We start from the raw sequence: 22,056 nt of genomic DNA, 5'->3' as shown, positions 1-22,056 counted from the left end.
AGCTGAGTGTCTCTAGTCGCATCTGCATGCACACGTGTCCTAGACTCAACTCACTAAACACACTCACTGAACAGACTTCCTCTCACACAGGGCTAACTAGCTACTCCCAAGGGGCTGTGTGTGTGGAGAGCAGGGATAGGTAGAAGAAGAAAGAGCATCTCCTATAGGTCAGAACTGAACACATAGTACAACAAAAACAATAACCCATTGCTAACTACAGCTGTGCAAGCAAGAACAGAGCTGTAAAAAGAACACTGACATCTAGTGGTGAAACTACAGAATACTACCTTCATCACCACTAAACCTGGAGAGAGAACTTTATGACAGGTGCCTAAGGCAGTGATTTTCAACCTTTTTTTAGCCGCGGCACACTTTTTATACTTAAAAAATCCCGGGGCACACCACCAACCAAAATGGCACAAAATGACACTTGAAGCAAGAATTATAAAAACATCAATACAAATATCCTTTCACCTTTACATCATCCAATATATTATACCACAGGTTACATTTCCCTCCACCTCCCGACACTCCTAATTTATACACTTCCTCTAAATATTTGTTTTTCCAAATACGTGCAAAGTTGAGGATACCTTTTACCCTTAATATCTTTTTAACTTTGGGTACACTTATCTCTAAATGTTTTAAAAAAAAAATAACATATCATCCACATACAGGTATATCCTATCCCCTCCACCCCAAAGCCCCAAAGCCCACCATTTCTGGATCTTCTCTGACTTGTATCGCTAAAGGCTCTATAGCTAGGGCGAAGAGTAGAGGGGAGAGAGGACATCCCTGCCGAGTACCTCTACTAAGACTAAAGGGAGCTGACTTCTTCTCGTTCACCAATACCACTGCTTTGGCCTCTTCATATAGTACCCGAATCATCCCTATGATTTTTTCCCCAAAACCGTATCTCCTCAACACCTCCCAGAGGAACTCCCACTCCACCCTGTCAAAGGCCTTGGTCGCGTCCAATGACAGGATGGAGTGGTCCCCTCCCTCCTCAGCTATCTGCATATTTTCAAAGACTCTCCTGATATTACTTCTCGCCATTCTCCCCGCCGCAAAACCACATTGATCAGGGTGGACTAATTCCCCTATCACCTTTCCCACCCGGATAGCCAACGCCTTTGCAAAAATTTTTGCATCGCTGTTTATCAAGGAGCTCGGTCTATATGATTGGCAATCAAGCGGGTCTTTTTCAGGTTTCTGTAGCAATACTATTGTTGCCTCCCTCATCGATGAAGGCAGCTTACCCCTTTCCAAGGGTTCGCAAATTACTTCATGGAGTCCCCCTACAAGGGTTTCCCTATACTCTCTATATATTTCATATGGGATTCCATCCCCTCCCGGTGTTGAATTCCCTTTTATACTATCCAGGGCTCTATTTAATTCTTCTACTGTGATTGGTTGTTCAAGTGCTTCTCTACATTCCTCACTGGGAAAGGGAATTTTATCCAGAAACCCAATAAGATCCCCCCTTTCTCTCCTATACTCTGTGGTGTACAATTTCTCAAAGTAGCTCCTAAATTCCACTCCTATCTGTTCTTGTGAATTAATTATGTCCCCATCCCTCCCTCTCAAAGAAGATATTCTCTTTCTCTCTTTTTAATTCTGCACTATAGCCACCAGTTTTTTATTCGGCTTCCCAGAATTCTTAAATCTATCTTCACCGAAAAACTCCATTGTGCCTTCTCTAATAAATAATTCTCTAACTCTTCGTGACTTATTTTTAAATTGTGCTCACTTGTGTCTTTTCCCTTCTATGTGTTTCTTCGGCTTCCTTAAGTTTCCCCATTAACTCACCTTCTTTATATCTATACCCCTTTTTTAGTTTAGTAATTGCATTGATACGAATAGGTGCGTTTATTTTTTCCCTAGTGCTAACTAACTCCACAACCACAGGTGAGTGATCTGAAAAACATCTATTTAAATAATCTATTCTACACACTTTTTGTGCCATCTCGTCATTACCCAACACCAAATCTATTCTGGATAAGGTTTTCGCAGATTTATTCCAGCAAGAGAATTCTTTTTTCATAGGATTTTTTTCCCTCCATATATCCCGCCAAGCAAACTCTCCGATCACCTTTGCTAGTTTGGATTTACTTACACCCCTCACCGGCTCAACCATCCTGGTCCTGTCTAGACCTTCATCTAAAGTGGTGTTAAAATCTCCCATTATCAATATGGGGCATTTGTTCTTTCCTGTAGCATAATCAAACAGGATCTCCAGGATGGTTGACCTAAAGGGAGGGGGGGGGGGGATGTAAATAAAGGCCAAGATACAAACTAGACTTTCGATTTTACAGTAGAGGAAGACATAACACCCTTCTTTATCAATTTTCTTGTCCATCAATTCCCAATCCATACTTCGATGGATCAGCACCGATACACCCCTTGCATAATTTGAGTATACTGAGTGACAGTAGTGGGACCACCATCTTTTAGTGAGTACCTTAACTGTATTACTAAGCAAATGCGTTTCTAGAAACTGCTGGTAACATTTTCTTAATATAATTTGATATCGCAAGCCTTTTTAATCTGTCTGAGAGGCCCCCTGACGTTCCAACATACTATTCTATTAACCATTTATTAAGTGAGCGAAGAAAAACTAAATACATAGATTTACAAGTATATCCCCCCCCCCCCCCAGTGACTCCAAGAACCCCCTTAGAGCCTCTAACTTGAGACTAATTTTTTTCCACTGAACCTCAGACCTGACCAGCATAAAAAACATATTTCTCACAGACCCCTAGTTTCTATCCAAGCTAAAACCTCCTCCGGTGTTTCAAAAACCCAGCTTCTCTCCTCATGTATAATTCTCAACCTCGCTGGAAATAATAGAGCATATTTTATCTTTTTTTCCTGTAGCCTTTTCTTAACTTGATAGTACCTCAGTCTCTTCTTCTGAGTTTCCATTGCATAGTCAGGATAGAAAAAGATTTTTGCATTATTATACACAATGCCTCCCTCCTCCCTTCCCTTTCTCAAGATTACGTCTCTGTCCCCATAACACAAAATTTTTGCAATCAATGGTCGAGGTCTATTTCCTGGGGGAGGGGGTTTGGCCAGAACTCTGTGAGCCCTTTCTATACAGAAATGTTGAGACAGTTTTTCAATAGTTTCATTCAACCATCTTTGCAGGAAGATCTCTGAGTTTTTTCCTTCTATCCCCTCCGGGAGTCCAATGATTCTAATATTACTCCTCCTTGCCCTGTCTTCCATGTCAGTAACCTTCAATTTCAAACTCTTATTTTCCAGTATTAACTCTTCTACATCTTCTAACCCACTAATCCTGTTCGGCTTCTCCAAATCTATCCCTGATCTTATCCAACTCACTTCTTACAATAGAAACCTCGGTTCCAATGGACCCTACCTGTGTAGTGAGTTCAGAAATTGAGTTATCACACTTTTTTCATAGCTGTAAGGATTTCTGTTAACCAACCTGGTTGCACCTCTTTCTCACTTGGTGGCTCCCCTTCTCTAGTCTCCTCATTACTCCCTTTTCCTCCTCCCCCACCCTTTCCCTTAATTACTCCAGGAGACCCAAATAATTTTTCCATTTTTAGGGGGGCCTTGTTATCCTTGCCCTCCTTAACCGGGCTCAATGATTTTTTGTTAGTCTTTTTCTTATGGTCCATTAAGACTACTTCCAATAACTGTTAACAAACAAAAAAAAATTACAACAGTTTAAAGTCACAGTGATACTCTTCACATACACTTGCTAAATGTCCTTGTAAGTGAGCACTGGAGCTTAAGCCACCTTAATGTTAATGGTTAGTACCAAAAGTCTCATGTCCTGCAGGGTTATAAATGTCTATATTAACCTCTTAAGGACATATGACGTACCCCTACGTCATATGTCCTCACTTGCACTTCAAAGCGGGGCCGCGCGGCGGCCCCGCTTTGAAGTGCCGCGATCCCGGGTGCCGCAAGTAGCCCGGGACCGCTGCTATTAGCGGGCACGGTCTGATCGCCGTGCCCGCTAATTAGCTAATCGGAGGCAGCTGTCAAAGTTGACAGCTGCCTCCGATTACCGGAGGCAACGTTTCCCTGGGGTCTAGTGGGGGAGATCGCTCCTCCGGGACCTTGTCCCGGAGGAGCGATCTCCGTTACTGATGCCGGCCGGGGACGCGTCCAAGATGGCGCCGTCCTCGGCTCGGCACTCGTTCGTTTTCGGCTGCAGCAGCCGAAAGCAAACGAGTGCCGATCTCATGGATCTCTGCAGCATATCTATGCTGCAGAGATCTCAATGAGAGATCCAAGTGTATATACTAGAAGTCCCCCAGGGGGGCTTCTAGTATATGTGTAAAAAAAAAAAAAAAAAGTGTTGTTTATAGTAAAAAGCCCCCTCCCCTAATAAAAGTCTGAATCACCCCCCTTTTCCCAGGTTTTAAATAAAAGTAAACAAATAAATAAATAAATAAACATGTTTGCTATCGCCGCGTGCGTAATCGCCCAAACTATTAATTAATCACATTCCTGATCTCGTACGGTAAACGGCGTCAGCGCAAAAAAATCCCAAAGTGCAAAATTGCGCATTTTTGGTCGCATCAAATCCAGAAAAAATTTAATAAAAAGCGATCAAAAAGACATATATAGGCAATCAAGGTACCGATAGAAAGATCACATCATGGCGCAAAAAATGACACCTCGCACAGCCCCATAGACCAAAGGATAAAAGCGCTATAAGCCTGGGAATGGAGCGATTTTAAGGAACGTATATTGGTTAACAACGGTTTGAATTTTTTACAGGCCATCAGATACAATATAAGTTATACATGTTATATATCGTTTTAATCGTAACAACTTGAGGAACATGCATAACAAATCAGTTTTACCCCAGGGCGAATGGCGTAAAAACACATTTCCCCCAAATAAAAGAAATGCTTTTTTTTTTCAATTTCACCACACTTTGAATTTTTTTCTGGTTTCGCAGTGTACTTTATGCAAAAATTCAGCCTGTAATTGCAAAGTACAATTAGTGACGCAAAAAATAAGGGGTCATGTGGGTTTCTAGGTGGAAAAATGCAAGTGCTATGACCTTTTAAACACAAGGAGGAAAAAACGAAAACGTAAAAACGAAAATGGGCCCCGTCCTTAAAGGGTTAATCAGAAGAGAAGCATCACAGAATTTATTGTCCTTCCTATTAATGTCCGGAGGTTACTGATGGAGTTACACCTTCTGCAGAGCTTAATGTTCCATTAGCCACTCACAGTCATCCACATACGATGTTAGTATAATCAGATGGTTATTTACTGTTTGCGAGATGCGGTTAGTGATCAAAGTCTGGCGTTTTCCGATGGCTTATTGCGACCTCAGGTCCCCCCTCTCACTGGTTACCCTGAGTCGCTTTACCTGCTCTCCCAGGTGTTGTCCCTCCGTTATCTGTATCCTCTCTCCAAGCTGGCACTGCTCCTAGGAGTCACCTTACCGCTCCTGGCCTGCTGCTCCTCCTGACGCCACTCTCACTGGCGTCTCTGAGCTTCAGACCGCTGCTTCTCCGAGCCGCAGCGCTCCACTACTAAGGTCACGTGACTGCCGGGATTCCCCGAATCGCCTCTCTCACTGGCGTTCTCGGGACCGTAGCGCTTCTCTCCCACACTGTATCTCTCTCCGGCCCGTACCATGTGACATCTGAATTCGTCTGATGCCTCTCTCACTGGCGTCTTGGTGATAGCCACGCGCCTCAGATCTGTGCCTCTGTCACTCAAACGGGCTAATTGCTAGCCCCTCCAGCCGGCCATCCACTGCTCTGTAAACCGCTCCGGCTTCCCTTTGCCTCCACAGCTTCTCCTCACCGGCTCCCTTAGGGTTCCTCAGAAAGCAACAACAGGATCTCTACCAAGTCAGGTAATGCTCTGAGGTCAACGGACGGGGCGTGCCTTAGCTCCGCCCCATGCTCTCCCTCCTGTGCTTCTCTCCACCATACTTCTCCCCCCTGCTTCTCTCCCCCATGCTTCTCTCCTGTGCTTCTCTCCACCAAACTCCCCCCCCTTGCTTCTCTCCGCTGTTTCTCTACCCCATCCCCATGTTTTTCTCCCCCGTTTCTCCCCCATCCCCAGGTTTCTCTCCCCCATGCTTCTCTCCCTGTCTCTCCCCCCGTTTCTCCCCCATGCTTCCCTCCCCCATCCCCAGGTTTCTACCCCCCCCCCTTCCTCCTCACCTCCTCCAAAATGGTTGCCGCTGCTGTCCGCCCGTAGAGCCCGGACGTGCTCCTCCAATCAGCGCTCCACGGTCTCCCCGTCTCCGCTGATTGGATAGGAGGAGCACGTCCGGGCGCTACAGGCGGCCAGTAGGTGAGGCGGACAGCAGCAGTGGGGGGATATGCAGTGGCACCATAGTTTGGGGAACTTTCCCCGCGGCACACCCGACCATGTGTCGCGGCACACTGGTTGAAAATCACTGGCCTAAGGCACTTAACAGTGGGACACCACAGTATGGTCACATGCTCCTCCATGTTTGGCCATGTATTGGATAGGATCACCGTTCATCATACAGAGCAGGATGACAAAGCTTGCCTGCAATACCTCTGTGCTCACTTCTATTAGCCTCCAGCTGCTTGATTGACATCCACTTTAAATTTCGCCTATTGAGAGCTGAGCTTCTTCCAGCCATCTCAATGACTGGTCTGTACTTGGGTATTTGACAGTTCAGACATATCCTCGAGCAGCTGTAGGACACCTTGGCTCTCCAGCTCGTGCAAAACTACAACTCCCATCATGCCTGGACAGCAAAAGCTTTAGCATTATGGGAGTTGTAGTTTTGCAACAGCTGGAGAGCCAAGGTTCCCTCCCCCTGTCCTAGATGCAGCCAGGAGAAGCCCAGAGGGATTTTACCCTAAAGGGGTTATCTGGCGGTCAGCCTTTATATATATATATGTACGGCTTAATGAATGTCAATCAAGGGGCTGGAGGCAAATAGAAGTGAGCACATGGCCATTGCAGGTAAGCCAAGGGATTTACATAGTTGGGCTTTTGCATCTAGGGGAACAACCCCTGGGCTTTATGGACAAGTTCGGCAAGTTCCCTCATCTCTAATGACTGACAGATGTTTTACTGTGCAGCGGATAAAGCAACACATTATGTGAGCGCTCTGGAATCAAGGGCACTTTAAAAATAAATATTAATCTGAGAGCTGATCGTGATGTGGCCACCATCGTGGTATTGTGGTTATGGTCATAAGATGTCAGACACCAGCTGTTCCTAACGCAGCAATTGTTCAGTGTCTAACAACATTGCAATTTATTCTTCATCATCATGACCTGAAAAAATGCTCCGCAAAGAGGAAGCCACTGTTTAAAACCAACATAAAAAACAAACACACACAAAAAAAAAATCTCCAAAATTTCCTTAGTTGACAGCAGATCACCAGACCAGGAACCAGTGTATTTTTCATTTACCATTACCAAATTATAAAAGGTGGGAAGTAGAAGAGAGCACTGCCTATAGAAGGTGGATGCAGCCTGGAAAACATGGATACAGCCTTCCCCTATAATACACAGGAGGGGCCGTTGTTTCCCTGCCTTTGGTCAGGTGATCACTGTCTGATGTCAGTGGTGGGCGGGGTTAAAGGTGAGGTGTTACAGCTTGCCTGGCAAGAGAATCATTTGAGATCATGTGACCTCTGTCTCAAAAGGGAGGGGGAGGACAGAGGAGTGGAGACAGAATAAAGCAGACAGTGAGGAAATTAAGCAGCTTCAGGGTGTGAGTCAGGATGGGCTGCAAAGAAACCAACCAATTCATGTAATAGAAACCTATTACACACAAGCTTAGATTATGGGTGGGGATTAAAGAGGGTTAAATCTTTCTTAATCAGAGTTCTCCTTTAAGTGCTTATTTATTACAAATTAACTTATCTCTGATTGCACCTTCTTTTTTTTGGGGGGGGGGGGGCTTTAACATCATTTGTTGTGCAGCTCTAGTGCATTTTACAACACTGGGGCTTTTGAAGAAATGTCCTCTGCACAAAACAAAAATTACATGGTTTGGGTGTGATTACCATAATAGTGTATATAGGGTAACTTTATTACAATATTTAACATTTTTTTAAGTATAGTTGTGATCCTGAGACAAGGAAGGGGATGTGTGTGTATATATATATATTATATATATATATATATATATATATGAATATACATATATATTATATATATATATATATGTATATGAATATATATATATATATATATATATATATATATATATATATATATATATATATAATTAAATGTGAGGAACTGTGAAAAATTAATATGGCATTGGCTTATATAGATGTATGACTTCCTGTAGTGTACCTGCTCCTTTCAATTTCTGATTTGTGCTGAAGGGTTTGCTGTGAGGAGGGTATCCTCTTACATACGTTCTGGAGCTGCCCAAAACCTTCATGGACCACACCCTACCCTTTACACCAGCCTTCTTTCTCCAATTTTTTGCCATTAATGTCCACTATCTAGTCAACACAGCCAGAACCTGTATTCCTGCGTTGTGGAGAGAACTGGAGCCACCTAGCATAGCCCTCTGGTTACAGAAGGTCAAAAATCTACCATATGGGAGACCATACTGCTCACCTGTATGACTGTCTTTTCTATAGTTGGTTTTACCAAGTTTCCCTTGTCGCCTCTGAAGACTATAAGACTTTCATCTCCCCCTTTTTCTTTCTCTCCCTTCCACCTCATTGGCCCTGTTCTTGCCTTTGGTTAGGTTTGTCTCATTGCTTGTCAACTGTGATACTTTGACCTTGTATACGTTGTTTCTAAAATGACAGCCCAATCAATACTATAAATGCAGCTTCAGAGCAGCCTGTCTGAGCTGACAAGCTGCTCAGCCAATCACTGGCCATGCCGGTTCCGGACACAAGTCCGCAAAAAAAACAAAAAAAAACTGTCCATGAAGTTTTCCCCATGCAAATCTGCATTGTGTCCGCCGACTTATGTGAAACCAACCCAAAAATATATTTATTTATATGGACAAATTTGTCCTGAATTAAATGAGTCCCATAAAAAAATTGATGCTTGTGATGGTACCATTATTATTCCCATAGCCGTGTATCATCTGGACGCTAGTATGAACCGATAACATTTACCTTTATTCACATACGAAAATACACATAAACAGGTAAACCACAGGAGAATGCAAATGGAAAATAAGAAAAAATGGCATGGAATTATATTCCAGATTTTATTTACAGTTGTACTGTCTATACGGTACTGTGCTTATGAGGGGACTCTTCACACCACCTACTTGTTAACATGAGAGTCTTAAATGATTGTTAGCAAGAGCACCCGCCTGTCTGATCCATACTAGAAAAGTTTAAGACAATCTTCCCGGTTGGTTAGAGACCCATGTCCGAGGCAAGCGAGTTTCGTAGAAAGTCTCCGGTTATTCCAGGCGGTGCGGAGGGTCTGGATGGCAGACAATGATTTGGAAATCCTCGTAGAAAAATTTCACCGGAGATGTAAGGTCAGAATGATTGTGAGAATGGCCCCTACCAGTAACAGGAAGGGAACCCATGTCTTCAGGAAGCCTCCGACACTGGAAGAACACATACAATGGTCACTTGTGCTTAACAATATAAACATATACCATATTTGTTCGCTTTATAAAACACACTTTTTTTCCCCAAAGTCTTACAAAGTGAATTAGCAATTTAATTTTTTCCCTTTTACTATAAGACCATGAGGTTAGGAAGCAGTTGGCGAAGTGCTCAGCTTCCCACTCCATTACCAAGCCTCCCCCTGTAGCCAGATAGAAGCAAGACTTAAAGAATAGGCCATAGGGTAAAACCTTTGTGATGAGTGATGGCGTCCCTCACCAGGTACTGATACAAGACCTTCTAATCCAATCAGTGGAGAAAGCCCGAGCTGCCGTGTTCCCAGAGAGTCCTGGATCCTGGTCAGAAGCCGTATTGGGCGGTGAAGAGAACATGGAATTACCCAAAGCTCAAGGTGGAACATCTACTGGCGCTGACAGAGAGCGGAGGTCATCAATCCAAACACATGAGGTGTCAGTTTAAAACCCTTTCTCAAGTTATACCCTGAGAAAGTTATTTGAGAAAGGGGTTCAATACCCCGAAACATGTTGTTTTGAGACTTTTATTAAATCGACACACCTCATCCGTTTGGAATCATGACCTCCATTGTCCATCAGCACCATTAGATGTTCCACTTGTAGCCAGGAGACTTTTTGAAGGAAAAGTTTAGCAATTTGCCGTTTCTCTACCAGGATTTACTGCTGACTCCCCAATCATTACGCAACTGCCAACCAACCTGTCCCCGATCATCCCGCCGCCTCGCCATGCACCTCACATTTTCTGTAATGAAAGCAGAAGCTCACATATCTCGAGTGCTCCCATGTCCAGTCTGACACGTTGCTCTCTGCTGCCACCGCTGTCCGTGGCAGGAACTGTCCAGAGCATCAGCAAATCCAAATAGACAACCTCTCCTACTCTGGACAGTTCCTGACATGGACAGAGGTGGCAGCAAAAAGCACTGTGTCAGACTGGAGATAATACACCACTTCTTGCAGGTCATACAGCAGCTGATAAGTACTGGAAGACTAGAGATTTTTAAATAGAAGTAAATTACAAATTTATATAACTTTCTGACACCAGTTGATTTGAAAGAAAAAAAAATGTAATCCTCGACGAGATGTCAGAATAAATTCTTCCAACATTTAATCATAGCACACAGGGGGTGACAATATCATTTTAAAGGGGTTTTATGGGACAAACTCATTAGTCACCGACTGGTGGAGTGCTGACACCCAGCACCATCAGCTGTTCTGTGCCGCACTACACAGTAAGAAGAGTTTGTCTCTGTTCGCTGTATAGCGGTGGTTATGTGTAACTGCAGCTCAGCTTCTATTCCCCGAATGACAGCTGAGCTGCAGTTACACATCACCACCACTACACACTGAACAGAGACAAACTCTAGCAAACTGCGGCACAAACAGCTTTTTCCTTTTTTACAGTAATCCAGATGGGCAGAAATATTTTAAAGGTGTCATCCCCACCTGACGTATCTGCCGTAGATGAGGCTGTAAATGCAGAGCTTCACCATATTCCAGGATGTGTTATTATATTTCATCAAGTTCATGGCCATAGCCACATGGGAATGACAGTTATCACAGCACAGGTTGTGCTAAAAAAAAAAAAAATAGAAAAAAATACAGAAACATACATGATAAATACAGATTGATATAGAGACGGTGTACTAATCAGTTCAACAAGCATACTAGACTCGGCACCAATTCCCCTGAATTGGCTGTACGCTTCTACTTGCATGAGACACCCATCAAACACACCAGCGTGGTGCTCCATTATAAAAAGTGAGTGCATCCAATACTGAGACCTGTTTGCCACGCTCCCTCTCCCTGCAGTTTTTTATGGGCATGATGCCGAAATAAAGATGATTATTTGCATACTGATGAGTGCCTGTTTCCTTATCTCTTTCAACAGTATTAATGTAGAGACGGAGTTACGTCCTATTAGACACAGTCATATAAAATATAACAACATGGGAGTTTCTACCGTGTTTCTCCGAAAATAAGCCCTTCTCTAAAAAGAGGGCCAGGGCTTATCTTTTGAGAAATACGGTAGCTAGGTAGTTAAGCCCCTATTACACGGGGCGACTGGAGGAGCAAATGAGCCCTGTCAGCGCTCGTTTGCTCCTCGTTCCCTGCTCACTGCCGCCGCTATTCCACGGGGAGGCGGCAGCAGATCGCTGCTATCACAGTCGTTTGTCTTTCAACATGTTAAAAGACAAACAACAGCAACGATCAGCCGACATCGTTCATGGCGGCTGATCGTTGCCCTTCGATTACACGGGACGATTATCGGCCGATAATCTCTCCGTGTAATAGGACCTTTAACCGCCATACTGTATTTCATACTGTAAGTTCCCCTGCAGGTATCCCCCATACTGAATACCCCCCGTAGTTCTTCCTCCATACTGTATATCTCTCCCCCCCCGTAGTTCTTCCCCCATACTGAATACTTCCCCCTCCTCTGTAGTAAGGCCCCATACTGTATACCTCCCCCCCCCCGTAGTTCTTCCTCCATACTGTATACCTCTCCCCCCCCCCCCCGTAGTTCTTCCTCCATACTGTATACCTCTCCCCCCCCCCCCCGTAGTTCTTCCTCCATACTGTATACCTCTCCCCCCCCCCCCGTAGTTCTTCCCCCATACTGAATACTTCCCCCTCCTCTATAGTAAGGCCCCATACTGTATACCTCCCCCCCCCCCCCGTAGTTCTTCCCCCATACTGAATACTTCCCCCTCCTCTGTAGTAAGGCCCCATACTGTATACCTCCCCCCCCCCGTAGTTCTTCCTCCATACTGTATACCTCTCCCCCCCCCGTAGTTCTTCCTCCATACTGTATACCTTACCTTGTAGTTCTTCCTCCATACTGTATACCTTACCTTGTAGTTCTTCCACCATACTGTAGTATACATCCCCCTGCAGGTAATCTCCATACTGTAATACTGTATACCTCCCCCCCCCCCCCCCCCCGTAGTTCTTCCTCCATACTGTATACCTCCCCCCCCCCCCGTAGTTCTTCCTCCTTACAGTATACCTCTCCCCCCCCCCCGTTGTTCTTCCCCCATACTGTATACCTTACCCTGTAGTTCTTCCTCCATACTGTAGTATACATCCCCCCTGCAGGTAATCTCCATACTGTATACCTCCCTCCCACCCCCATGTAGTTGTTCCCCCCCCTACTGTATACCTCCCTCCCACCCCCATGTAGTTGTCCCCCCCTTACTGTATACCTCCCTCCCCCCTCTGTAGTTGACCCACATACCCTCTGTCCCCCCATATATAGTGTCCCCTCGTGTACATCTTCTTACCCCTCCTGCCTTCCCATGAGCTTGTGCTGAGCAGGTGGGGGCGGAGCATAATAAGTCTGGCCCCAATTGGCTGATGCTCAGCACTCAGTGTCAGGGATCTGGTCAGCTGACTGTAACTAGGACTTATATTGCAAGCTTCAGGAACAGGTGGCCGTCTTGTTATAATCAAAGCCACGAATGACAATCACAATCATTATTCTTGTCCGGGATTATAACAAGATGTCCGCCTTTGCCCGCTATGTTGCCAAAGTAGGAACACAGCAACAAACTACAATAGAAATACATACACTATAAACTATAGTGAACAAACCAGGGGACCAGAACTCACCATGCGATGCTTATACTCTTCAGATGCTTCATGCACGGCCGTATCCCATGGGTTAGGTCCACCGGCGTATACAAGATTTGGGTCCAACTGCCAATATCTTAAGGAAGGGGGGGAGGGTAGAAGAAAATGTAACGACACTGCCAGTACGTCACGTACATAAAGTTGTAAGAAAAAGGTACTTACTTTACTGGCCTCCCAAAAGCCATGCAATCCTCCTGCAGACAGAAGAGGGTTACAGGTTGGATACATGCGGCTATAAGTAGCATAATGTATGTATGAGCAGCAGGTGTGCCATGTATACAGAAAGAAAACACAGACTATTTCGGGTGTCACAATCAGTGGGGTCACGTATAGAAGAACTCCACCTAGAGTCAACATACTGCCTCCCTGTCCAGGACCCGCAGCTTGTCCCGTAAGCGACTGACGCTTACTAGACAGCAAGACGTGAAAATTAGGGTGCGGCCAATATATTTCTGGAGTTGTCTGGCCGTCTCTGTTCCGTGAGTATTAGATCTTACAAGCTCAGACTGTCCTGCTGGACAAGATTAAAGGGATTTCCTTTTTAAAGAATTGAAACCAACAAAACCACTTTCTTTAAAAAAAAAAAAAAAAAAAAAAAACAGTGCCACACCTGTTCTTCAGGTTGTATGTGGTACTACAACTCACTCCTTCACTTCAATGCAGCAACACCACACACAAACTGAGGACAAGAGCGGTGCCATCTCTGGATGAAAACAATATTGGCAGGGACAGCCGACATGTATATGGCCAGCTTAAAGGGAATCTGTCACTAGGTTTATGTGGCCTTAAATGAGGGCAGCATAAGCTAGTGACAGAAATGCTGAACAGATCAGTGTATTACTTCCATCATTCTGTTCAGCTGTTCTTCTAATATGCAGGAGAATAGGATTCTTGCCACACCCCTCCCCCCGCCCTCCAGCTGCTGATTGACAGTTGACTGCCTACACACAGCTTGAATAGATAACAGCTAATCAGCAGCTGGTGGGCGGAGTTTTTTGCTTCTCATGAATATCCAGGACTACTGAGCTCATGCACATAATGGAGAGGACTACTTATTGTCCAGGTTATCCAGGAGGAGATCTCTGGATCAGCTGCACAGAACAATATAAGTGATACATCATTCTGTTCAGCTTCTCTGTCACTATATTAAGCTACTTTTAGATAGGACAGTATAAACCTACAGAAAGAGTCTACATAAAAACATATTTTACTTACAGAAACATAATAGGGGCCGGCAAAGTCTCGGATCACACCAGAAGATGTACAGATGCCCATGTGGCCAATGAATGGAAAAAGCCATCTGGAAAAGATATACAGGTGTTTATTAGCGACACATTTCACATCCAATATACATAACAAATAAATGGTGATTTCTCCAAATGTCAGAATAATCAATAATTCTAAGCAGAAGAGCTTTCATTCTTATAACACACTCAGCTAGGCCGCAGGAAGTCACTTATATGGGGTGGGGGGAGCTCAGGATGGGTTTACCTAATGGGCCCTATTAAAGTCAATGGTGTTTGTTGGGTGCCTTTGGTGTCTGGCAGGCTACAAATCCACCAGTGCATGGTTTCCTATTGTTGTTCTGCTACAATGATAGAGTATAACAATAGGAGATGTGACACAGGTGTGAACCGAGCCTAACAAAGACCTGTAATGCCATTTGGCTCACTGGTCAAGGAACTGGATAAGTGTAAATGTCAGTGACAGTAAGGATGGGGAACCCCAAATACAATCATCTCATTCCTCCAAGGGAACATCTCCTTTAAAGGGGTTATCCAGTGTAAAAAAACATGGCCACTTTCTTCCAGACACAGCACCGCTCTTGTCTCCAGTTTGGGTGCAGGTTTTGCAACTTGGTTCTATTGAAGTGAATGGAGCTTAAAGGGAAATATCAGAAGATTAGACAAATCTAACCTGCTGATAGCTCCTTAGTGGGGACAGGGCGCTGAGGAGGAAGGTATGTCTCTTACCTTCATCCTCAGCGCTGTTCCTGTGCTATTGTGCCTGGTAATCCGGTGTGGCTACCACCCCTCCTAGCACCGTGTCAGGGTGGGCCGGATCGGTTCTAGGAGCGGTGACAGCCATACCCCCTGTGCTCCTAACGGCTAACCAGGCACAACAGCACAGGAATGGCGGCAGGGAAGGAGGAAAGAGATATACCTTCCTCCTCAGTGCCAACTAGGGAGTTCTCCTTTAATTGCAAACCGCACCTGAACTGGAGAGAAGAGTGGTGCTGTCTCTGGAAGAAAGTGGCCATGTTTTTCTAATACTGGATAACCCTTTTAAATCTACATCAATAACATTTTTTCACATAACCAAGTCTATTAACCCCTTTCTGCACCATGACGTACAGTTGCATTATGGTTCCTATGAGCAATCATGGTATTGCTCATAGAAGTCCCCTGGGGGGGGCAATAAAAGTGTTTTAAAAAAAAAAAAATCTGTCAAAATAGAAATAAACCCATCTCATAAAAAAATTTATATAATAACATTTTCATTTTTTAAAAGTATTACAAATAAAAAGTTTCCTATCGTATAATCGTACTGACTCAAGGAACATAGATAACCATAGATTTTACCATAAGGCGAATGCCGCTAACATGAAGACCCATCTAAAATTTGAAAAAAAAATTTTTATTATTCATTTTTTTTTCGATTTCACCTCCCATGGGTCTCTAGGTGAAAAAAATGAAAGCGCTATGGCTTCTTAAAGACGAGGAAGAAATAACAAAAATGTTGGCTCGGTCACCAAGGGGTTAAGAAGTCTGAAGGTTTGATAGGCGCGGATCTAAACATTCTATACATAAGGAATAAAGACAATTCACAACACTTGCCCGTCCTTCTTTTACTGCTTTATTGACACCAATACAAATAAAACCATGTGTTACACAATGCACTTACCTCATGTGTTTGGGCAGGGAGTGCGGCAAAGTAAACGGAGATATACATCTACTGAATGGGTGGGCCCCATAAGAGCAAGTAAAAGAAGGACTGCTGAGTTGTGTAAAGGGGTACTCTAGCAAAAAAAAAATCTTTTAAATCACCTGGTATGAGAAAGTTATTTAGATTTGTAGTTTACTTCTATTTAAAAATCTAAAGTCTTCCAGTACTTATCAGCTGCTGTATGTCTTGCAGGAAGTGGTGTATTCTTTCTAGTCTGACACAGTGCTCTCTGCTGCCACCTCTGTCCATGTCAGGAACTGTTCAGAGTAGCAGCAAATCCCCATAGAAAACATCTCCAGCTCTGGACAGTTCCTGACATGGACAGAGGTGTCAGACTGGAAAGAATACACCACTTCCTGCAGGACATACAGCAGCTTATAAGTACTAGAAGACTGGAGTTTTTTTTTTAAATAAAAATAAATTACAAATCTCTATAACTTTCTAACACCAGTTGATTTGAATTTTTTTTTGCCAGAGTACCCCTTTAAGACCTCATATATAGAAGAACAGTGAGATTACAGGACTTCATCACATGCAAAATGTAAAGTAAAAAACAACATCAGGGCAAAGTAATGCAATAATATATGAGACAACTACACAAAGGGGAACATACCTGCAAGGACTGCCCTATAGGGAGGGACCCAGACAACACAGAGGTAGGAGAAATCAATGGTGAAGCTATACAATTCTTACTATTCATTTCAAGACTATGGAGGAGATTTATCAAACATGGTGTAAAGTGAAACTGGCTCAGTTGCCCCTAGCAACCAATCAGAGTCCACCTTTCATTTCCCAAAGAGTCTGTGAGGTATGAAAGGTGGAATCTGATTGGTTGCTAGGGGCAACTGAGCCAGTTTTACTCTACACCGTGTCTGATAAATCTCCCCCTTTAAAAGTAAAAAAAATACTAAAAAAATGTGTGTAAATTAGGACTAAATGTGCCCAGGCTTGGGTGCAGTATAACCCATATACACAGTGGCGTAGCTACCATAGATGCAGGGTATGCAGTTGCTATGGGGCCCATGCAGGAGGGGGTCCGGGGAGAAAGTAAGCGCGTGTGTCCTTCTGCTTAAACCCTTATGTACTGCAGTATGAAAAGGCCCTATTCCGCGGAACGATTATTGGCCGTCACGGCCGATAATCGTCCCGTGGAATAGAGGGCAACGATCAGCCAACATCAATCATGTCGGCTGATCGTTGCGTTGCTTGTTTTTCAAACATGTTGAAAAACAAGCCACTGGGATAGCAGCGATCTGCTGCCGCCGCTCCGTGGAGTCCTCTATATCCCCCCCGCACCTCCCTGCGGCCCCTCTCGCACTCACCCGCTCGCTGCCGACACGTGGAATAGCCTCGGCAGTGAGCTGGGAATTGAGGAGCTCCTCTGCATCGCCCTGTGGAATAGGGGCTTAAGCGTCCCAATGTTTACTTACATGCTGCAACATAAAAAAGGGTTAACAAGCTGAAGGCAGAGATCTCCAATTCACTGCTCTGATAACCTCTATTCTCCAGCTGCGCAATCAAGTAGGAAAATGTGCAGAGCTCCGTGGTTATCAGTGCACCAGCAGTAAAGCAGATACACACATATATATATATATATATATATATATACATGCGCAGTGTTTTGTGTTGTGCGTAGGGGGGCCCCTTGAAAATTTTTGCTATGGGGCCCTGTGAATCCTAGCTACGCCCTTTCATATACACAATGGAGAACACTGTACACACATTGCAGATCACTATAGGTCAGGGATAGGAACCTTGGTTTCCAGCTGCTGCAAAACTACAACTCCCATCATGCCTGGACAGCCAAAGCTAAAGCTTTGGCTGTCCAGGCATGATGGGAGTTGTAGTTTAGCAACAGCTGGAGAGCCAAGGTTCGCTACCCCTGCTATAGGCCATGGACACACTGTGACTTCAGAGCTGAAATCATAAGTTATATCCGACAACACAGACACAGGAGTCCTGAACATTCCTATGGCCACCACTGATACCCTCCTATATGATAGAAATGCATGGTAGCTATAGCAGACATCCTTACGTCAGGACTGGTATTGGGGTCCATACAACACAATGGGGAAAACGGCTGCGCTCAGGGTCTGGCTTCATCTTCTCGTCCAGCACTTCCGCCATCACGGGCAGCAACACATCCACTTCCGCCATCACTGTCAGTCCCTGTGTGCGGCCTCACATGCCAGGAGTGACGTCATTTCCGTTTCTGTTTTACGACGTACGTTCCGCTTCGCTCAGTGCGCTTTTGTTTTTTTCTAATTCTAATGATTTCTTCTAAAACCTATTGTTATTCTGATTACCATCCTATTATAATGGATATAATATAAGAGACAAGGTCGCTTTCTTGATTACTGAGTAAGAATTGTGCGACCTCTTGTGGACAGTTGTAGTATTACACTAAGTGCGGAAGTAGAAAACAAACGCTGATTTGTTTTACGTCTCTATTCAGACCAGGTGATTAATAACGTGTCCTAGGGCTGTTTAGGAAATGAGCTCACGTCTATACAATAATTATACAGCGGTGCAATGGCCATTCTACCTAGGCCAGGGGTGTCACAATGGTGGACCTCCAAAAAACTACAATTCCCATCATGCTAAAGCTTTGGCTGCAGAGGCATGATGGGAATTGTATTTTTGCAACAGCTAGAGGGTCACCAGTTTGACACCCCAGCCCCAGAAGCGATGGAAATCTGAAAACTATAGGTGCTGAGTGACTTCACAGAAAGAGTTGTGTTATGTCCCAGTGTATGAGACCTTAAAGGGGTTGTTCAACTCCCCCAAAAATGTATTTCAAATCAATGGGTGCCAGAGATTTATAATTTACTTATATTAAAAAAAATCTCCAGTCTACCAGTACTTATCAGCTGATGTATGCCCTGCAGGAAGTGATGTATTCTTTCCAGTCTGTAGAGCAGGAGAGGTTTTCTATAAGGATTTGCTGCTGCTCTGGACAGTTCCTGACATGGACAGAGGTGGCAGCAGAGAGCGCTGTGTCAGACTGGAGAGAATATGCCACTTCCTGCAGGACATACGGCAGCTGATAAGTACTTGAAGACTTGAGATTTTTTTTTTTTTTAAATAAAATAAAATTACAAATCTTCATAACTTTGATACCAGTTGATTTGAAATATTTTTTATGTCTTGGGGGGTCTGCTGCTCACTTATCAGCTTGAGCTACTTTCACATAAGATGAGAATACTATTGACTTTCCAGACCTGAACTGCATGTAGAAAATCCACAATATATTACAGTAGCAGCAAAACGGATGGAAGTTGAAATCCGCACAGAATGTGAAGTGTGATACAGATCTGAAAGCCTCAGTGGACCTGTCATCAGCAAGTTTAAAGGGGTATTCCACTCAAGCATAACTTTAGATATGTTGCTGCCCATGGTGAGACTAACAATTCCTTCAATACTTATTATTATTATCTATTCAGTCTCCTTCCCCCAATTCTCAGCTGCTGCTTTCTGCTAAAGACACAAAAATCTCTGTGTTAGCTTTTCTCTCTGTCTCCCCCTCCCTTCTGAGATGACAAGTCCCTGGCTGGCTGTAGCTTTGTAATGCTAGGAGGGATATTCTGAGGTCAAGTTACTGATGAACTCACTGTGATTATCCCTCCTAGCATTACAAAGAAGCTACAGCCAGCCAGGGACTTGTTGTCTCAGAAGGGAGGGGGAGACAGAGAGAAAAGCTTACACACAGATTTTTGTGTCTTCAGCAGAAAGCAGCAGCTGAGAACTGGGGGAAGGAGACTGAATAGAAAATAACAAGTATGGAAGGAATTGTTAGTCTCGCAATGGGCAGCAACATATGAAAAGCTATGTTTGGGTGGGATACCCCTTTAATATATAAATTAGCCTTAAGTGCCCAGGGGCGGTTTCCCAGTAAGGCAGGAACCCATGCCTCTCTCCCTGGTAAAACAAGTGGAGGGTGGGCTGGCTAACCTTGGGCTCTTGCTGTGCTGGGTAACACCCCCTGGGCACTTGGGCCTCAGTTACATATTAAACAGGCTGCTGAGAGGTTTGCTTTAATTGTCAATTTATCACCAAATAGAAACAAGTTACCCGGCACTGCTTGTATAGTATCTATAGCAAACCCCCCACACGAACACAAAACACTCACTCAGCCCGAGTCCGACGCCCATAGAAAACGACGGCTCCAGTCATTCTCTATGGGCATCGGACTCATCTCTGGGAGCGCGCGTGCGGCTTCGGACGGAGATATCTTGTAGGCGGGAGCGGGACTTCTCGGAATCGTTAAGTATATGGGTCTGCACCAGGAGGTCGGCCGGGCTCTATCTCGGTAAGGGTGGTCACAGGTTCCCTTTAAGGCTGCATTCCCACATTCCATATATACGGGCCATTGGCAGCCTGTATCCAATGGACTGACCTGCATCCTAATTCGCTGCGATGCAGTGAGCTCCTGAACAGTTATAGAAAACATAGACATCACAACCTGTTGAAAGGACTGGCTGCTCAGGCAGTCACTGATTGGCTGAGCTGGCAGCACTTTCCCCTGTGTTGCTCCGGGTTCTAGCACCTGCGGTGCAGCACTTCGTGGGCATTGCAGGTCTGCAGTAAAATCTTAAATCTTCCAGTACTTATCAGCTGCTGTATGTCCTGCAGGAGGTGGTGTATTCTTATCAGTCTGATTAGTGCTCTCTGCTGCCATCTCTGTCCATTTCAGGAACTGTCCAGAGCAGGAAAGGTTTTCTATGGGGATTTGCTGCTGCTCTGGACAGTTCCTGACATGGACAGAGGTGGCAGCAGAGAGCAGTGTCAGACTGGAGAGAATACACCACTTCCTGCAGGACATACAGCAGTTGATAAGTACTGGAAGACTGGAGATTTTTAAATAGAAGTCAATTACAAATCTGTATAACACCAGTTGATTTGAAAACTATCCCCCCCCCTCTGGAGTACCACTTTAATGATGCAAAGTTTGCAATGCCTGTATGATGTAAAATCTTTTTGCCTGCAGTTACTTAGAAAATTCTTTGGGGTTCCGTTAAGAGCGGAATGTCTGTAGACTTCAAAAGCCGGGTTCTTAGTTTACAAGCATCCCGAATGATTTAGAGCGTGTATCACTTCTGCTCAGAAATAAAGAACTTTTTTATTATTAGATGTACATCAAGTACAAATTGAGCAGAGTCACTCACAAAGACAGCGTTCTCCATTAGAAAAACCAAAGGTCAGGGGCAGATGGTGCCGGCAGCAGCAGAAAACTCACGTGAAGAAGGCAAATTTAGAGCCGCCTTATTCTGCACCTATAGTAATAAGCCAACTAGCTCGGTCTAGACGTCATTCTAGACCATCATAAGAGGTCTTCACATTAGTTAAAACTAGGCATAATATCAACGGACCATGCTTCTAGATGGTAAACTCTAGAAACAAAGGCCAACCACACCACTGCAGGTAACCTTAAAGGAGAAGTCCAGGCTCAGAATTTTTTATTTTCAAAACAGTCGGGAGGGAGGTGAGTGAATATAACAACATGCACTCACCTCCCTGACTCCAGCGCTGGGGTCTGCTGTGCTAAGTTCCGGTTCCCAGACGCTTGTATGTCTAAGTAGGGACCTGGGATGTGATGTGTCAAGCTCAGCCAGTCAGCTGCTGAGGCGTGACACCGCTACGGCCACTGATTGGCTGAGCAGGCTAGACATGTCCCACTCAGACCTAGAAGTGACTAAGGGTAGTATTACACGGCCTGGTAATAACTGTAAACAAATGCCAATCTGCTAGATCGGCGCTAGTTTGCTGGGCCTATTACACGGCCCGATAATCGTTTAACAAGGGCTGCATGGACATAGTTACCGATGTCCTTGCAGCCCTTGCTAAACTGGCATACATTACCTATCCATGATCCAGGGCTCCTCTTGGGGTCCGCTTCTCCCCGGG

At 44.5% G+C, this 22,056-nt stretch overlaps 1 protein-coding gene across 2 annotated transcripts; it reads right to left on the bottom strand.

Moving 5' to 3' along the window:
- Positions 1–9,073: 9,073 nt before the first annotated feature.
- Positions 9,074–18,321, bottom strand: TMEM222 (transmembrane protein 222). 2 transcript variants are annotated; one of them, XM_069972641.1, is made up of 6 exons: positions 18,188–18,321; positions 14,422–14,506; positions 13,369–13,400; positions 13,186–13,282; positions 11,020–11,147; positions 9,074–9,540 (listed from the first exon to the last, which is right to left on the bottom strand). In XM_069972641.1, exons 1-6 carry the CDS (start codon positions 18,307–18,309, stop codon positions 9,453–9,455), a joined length of 552 nt encoding a protein of 183 aa, XP_069828742.1. In that variant the 5' UTR covers positions 18,310–18,321; the 3' UTR covers positions 9,074–9,452. The 2 variants fall into 2 exon arrangements, with proteins under 2 accessions (XP_069828742.1, XP_069828743.1); XM_069972642.1 differs by lacking the exon at positions 11,020–11,147.
- Between the last annotated feature and the right edge of the window lie 3,735 nt (positions 18,322–22,056).

Source organism: Dendropsophus ebraccatus, chromosome 5 (genome assembly GCF_027789765.1).
Source record: "Dendropsophus ebraccatus isolate aDenEbr1 chromosome 5, aDenEbr1.pat, whole genome shotgun sequence".
Lineage (NCBI taxonomy): Eukaryota > Metazoa > Chordata > Amphibia > Anura > Hylidae > Dendropsophus > Dendropsophus ebraccatus.
Note: the sequence above shows the minus strand (reverse complement) of the source record. Positions and strands in the feature narration are given on the sequence as shown.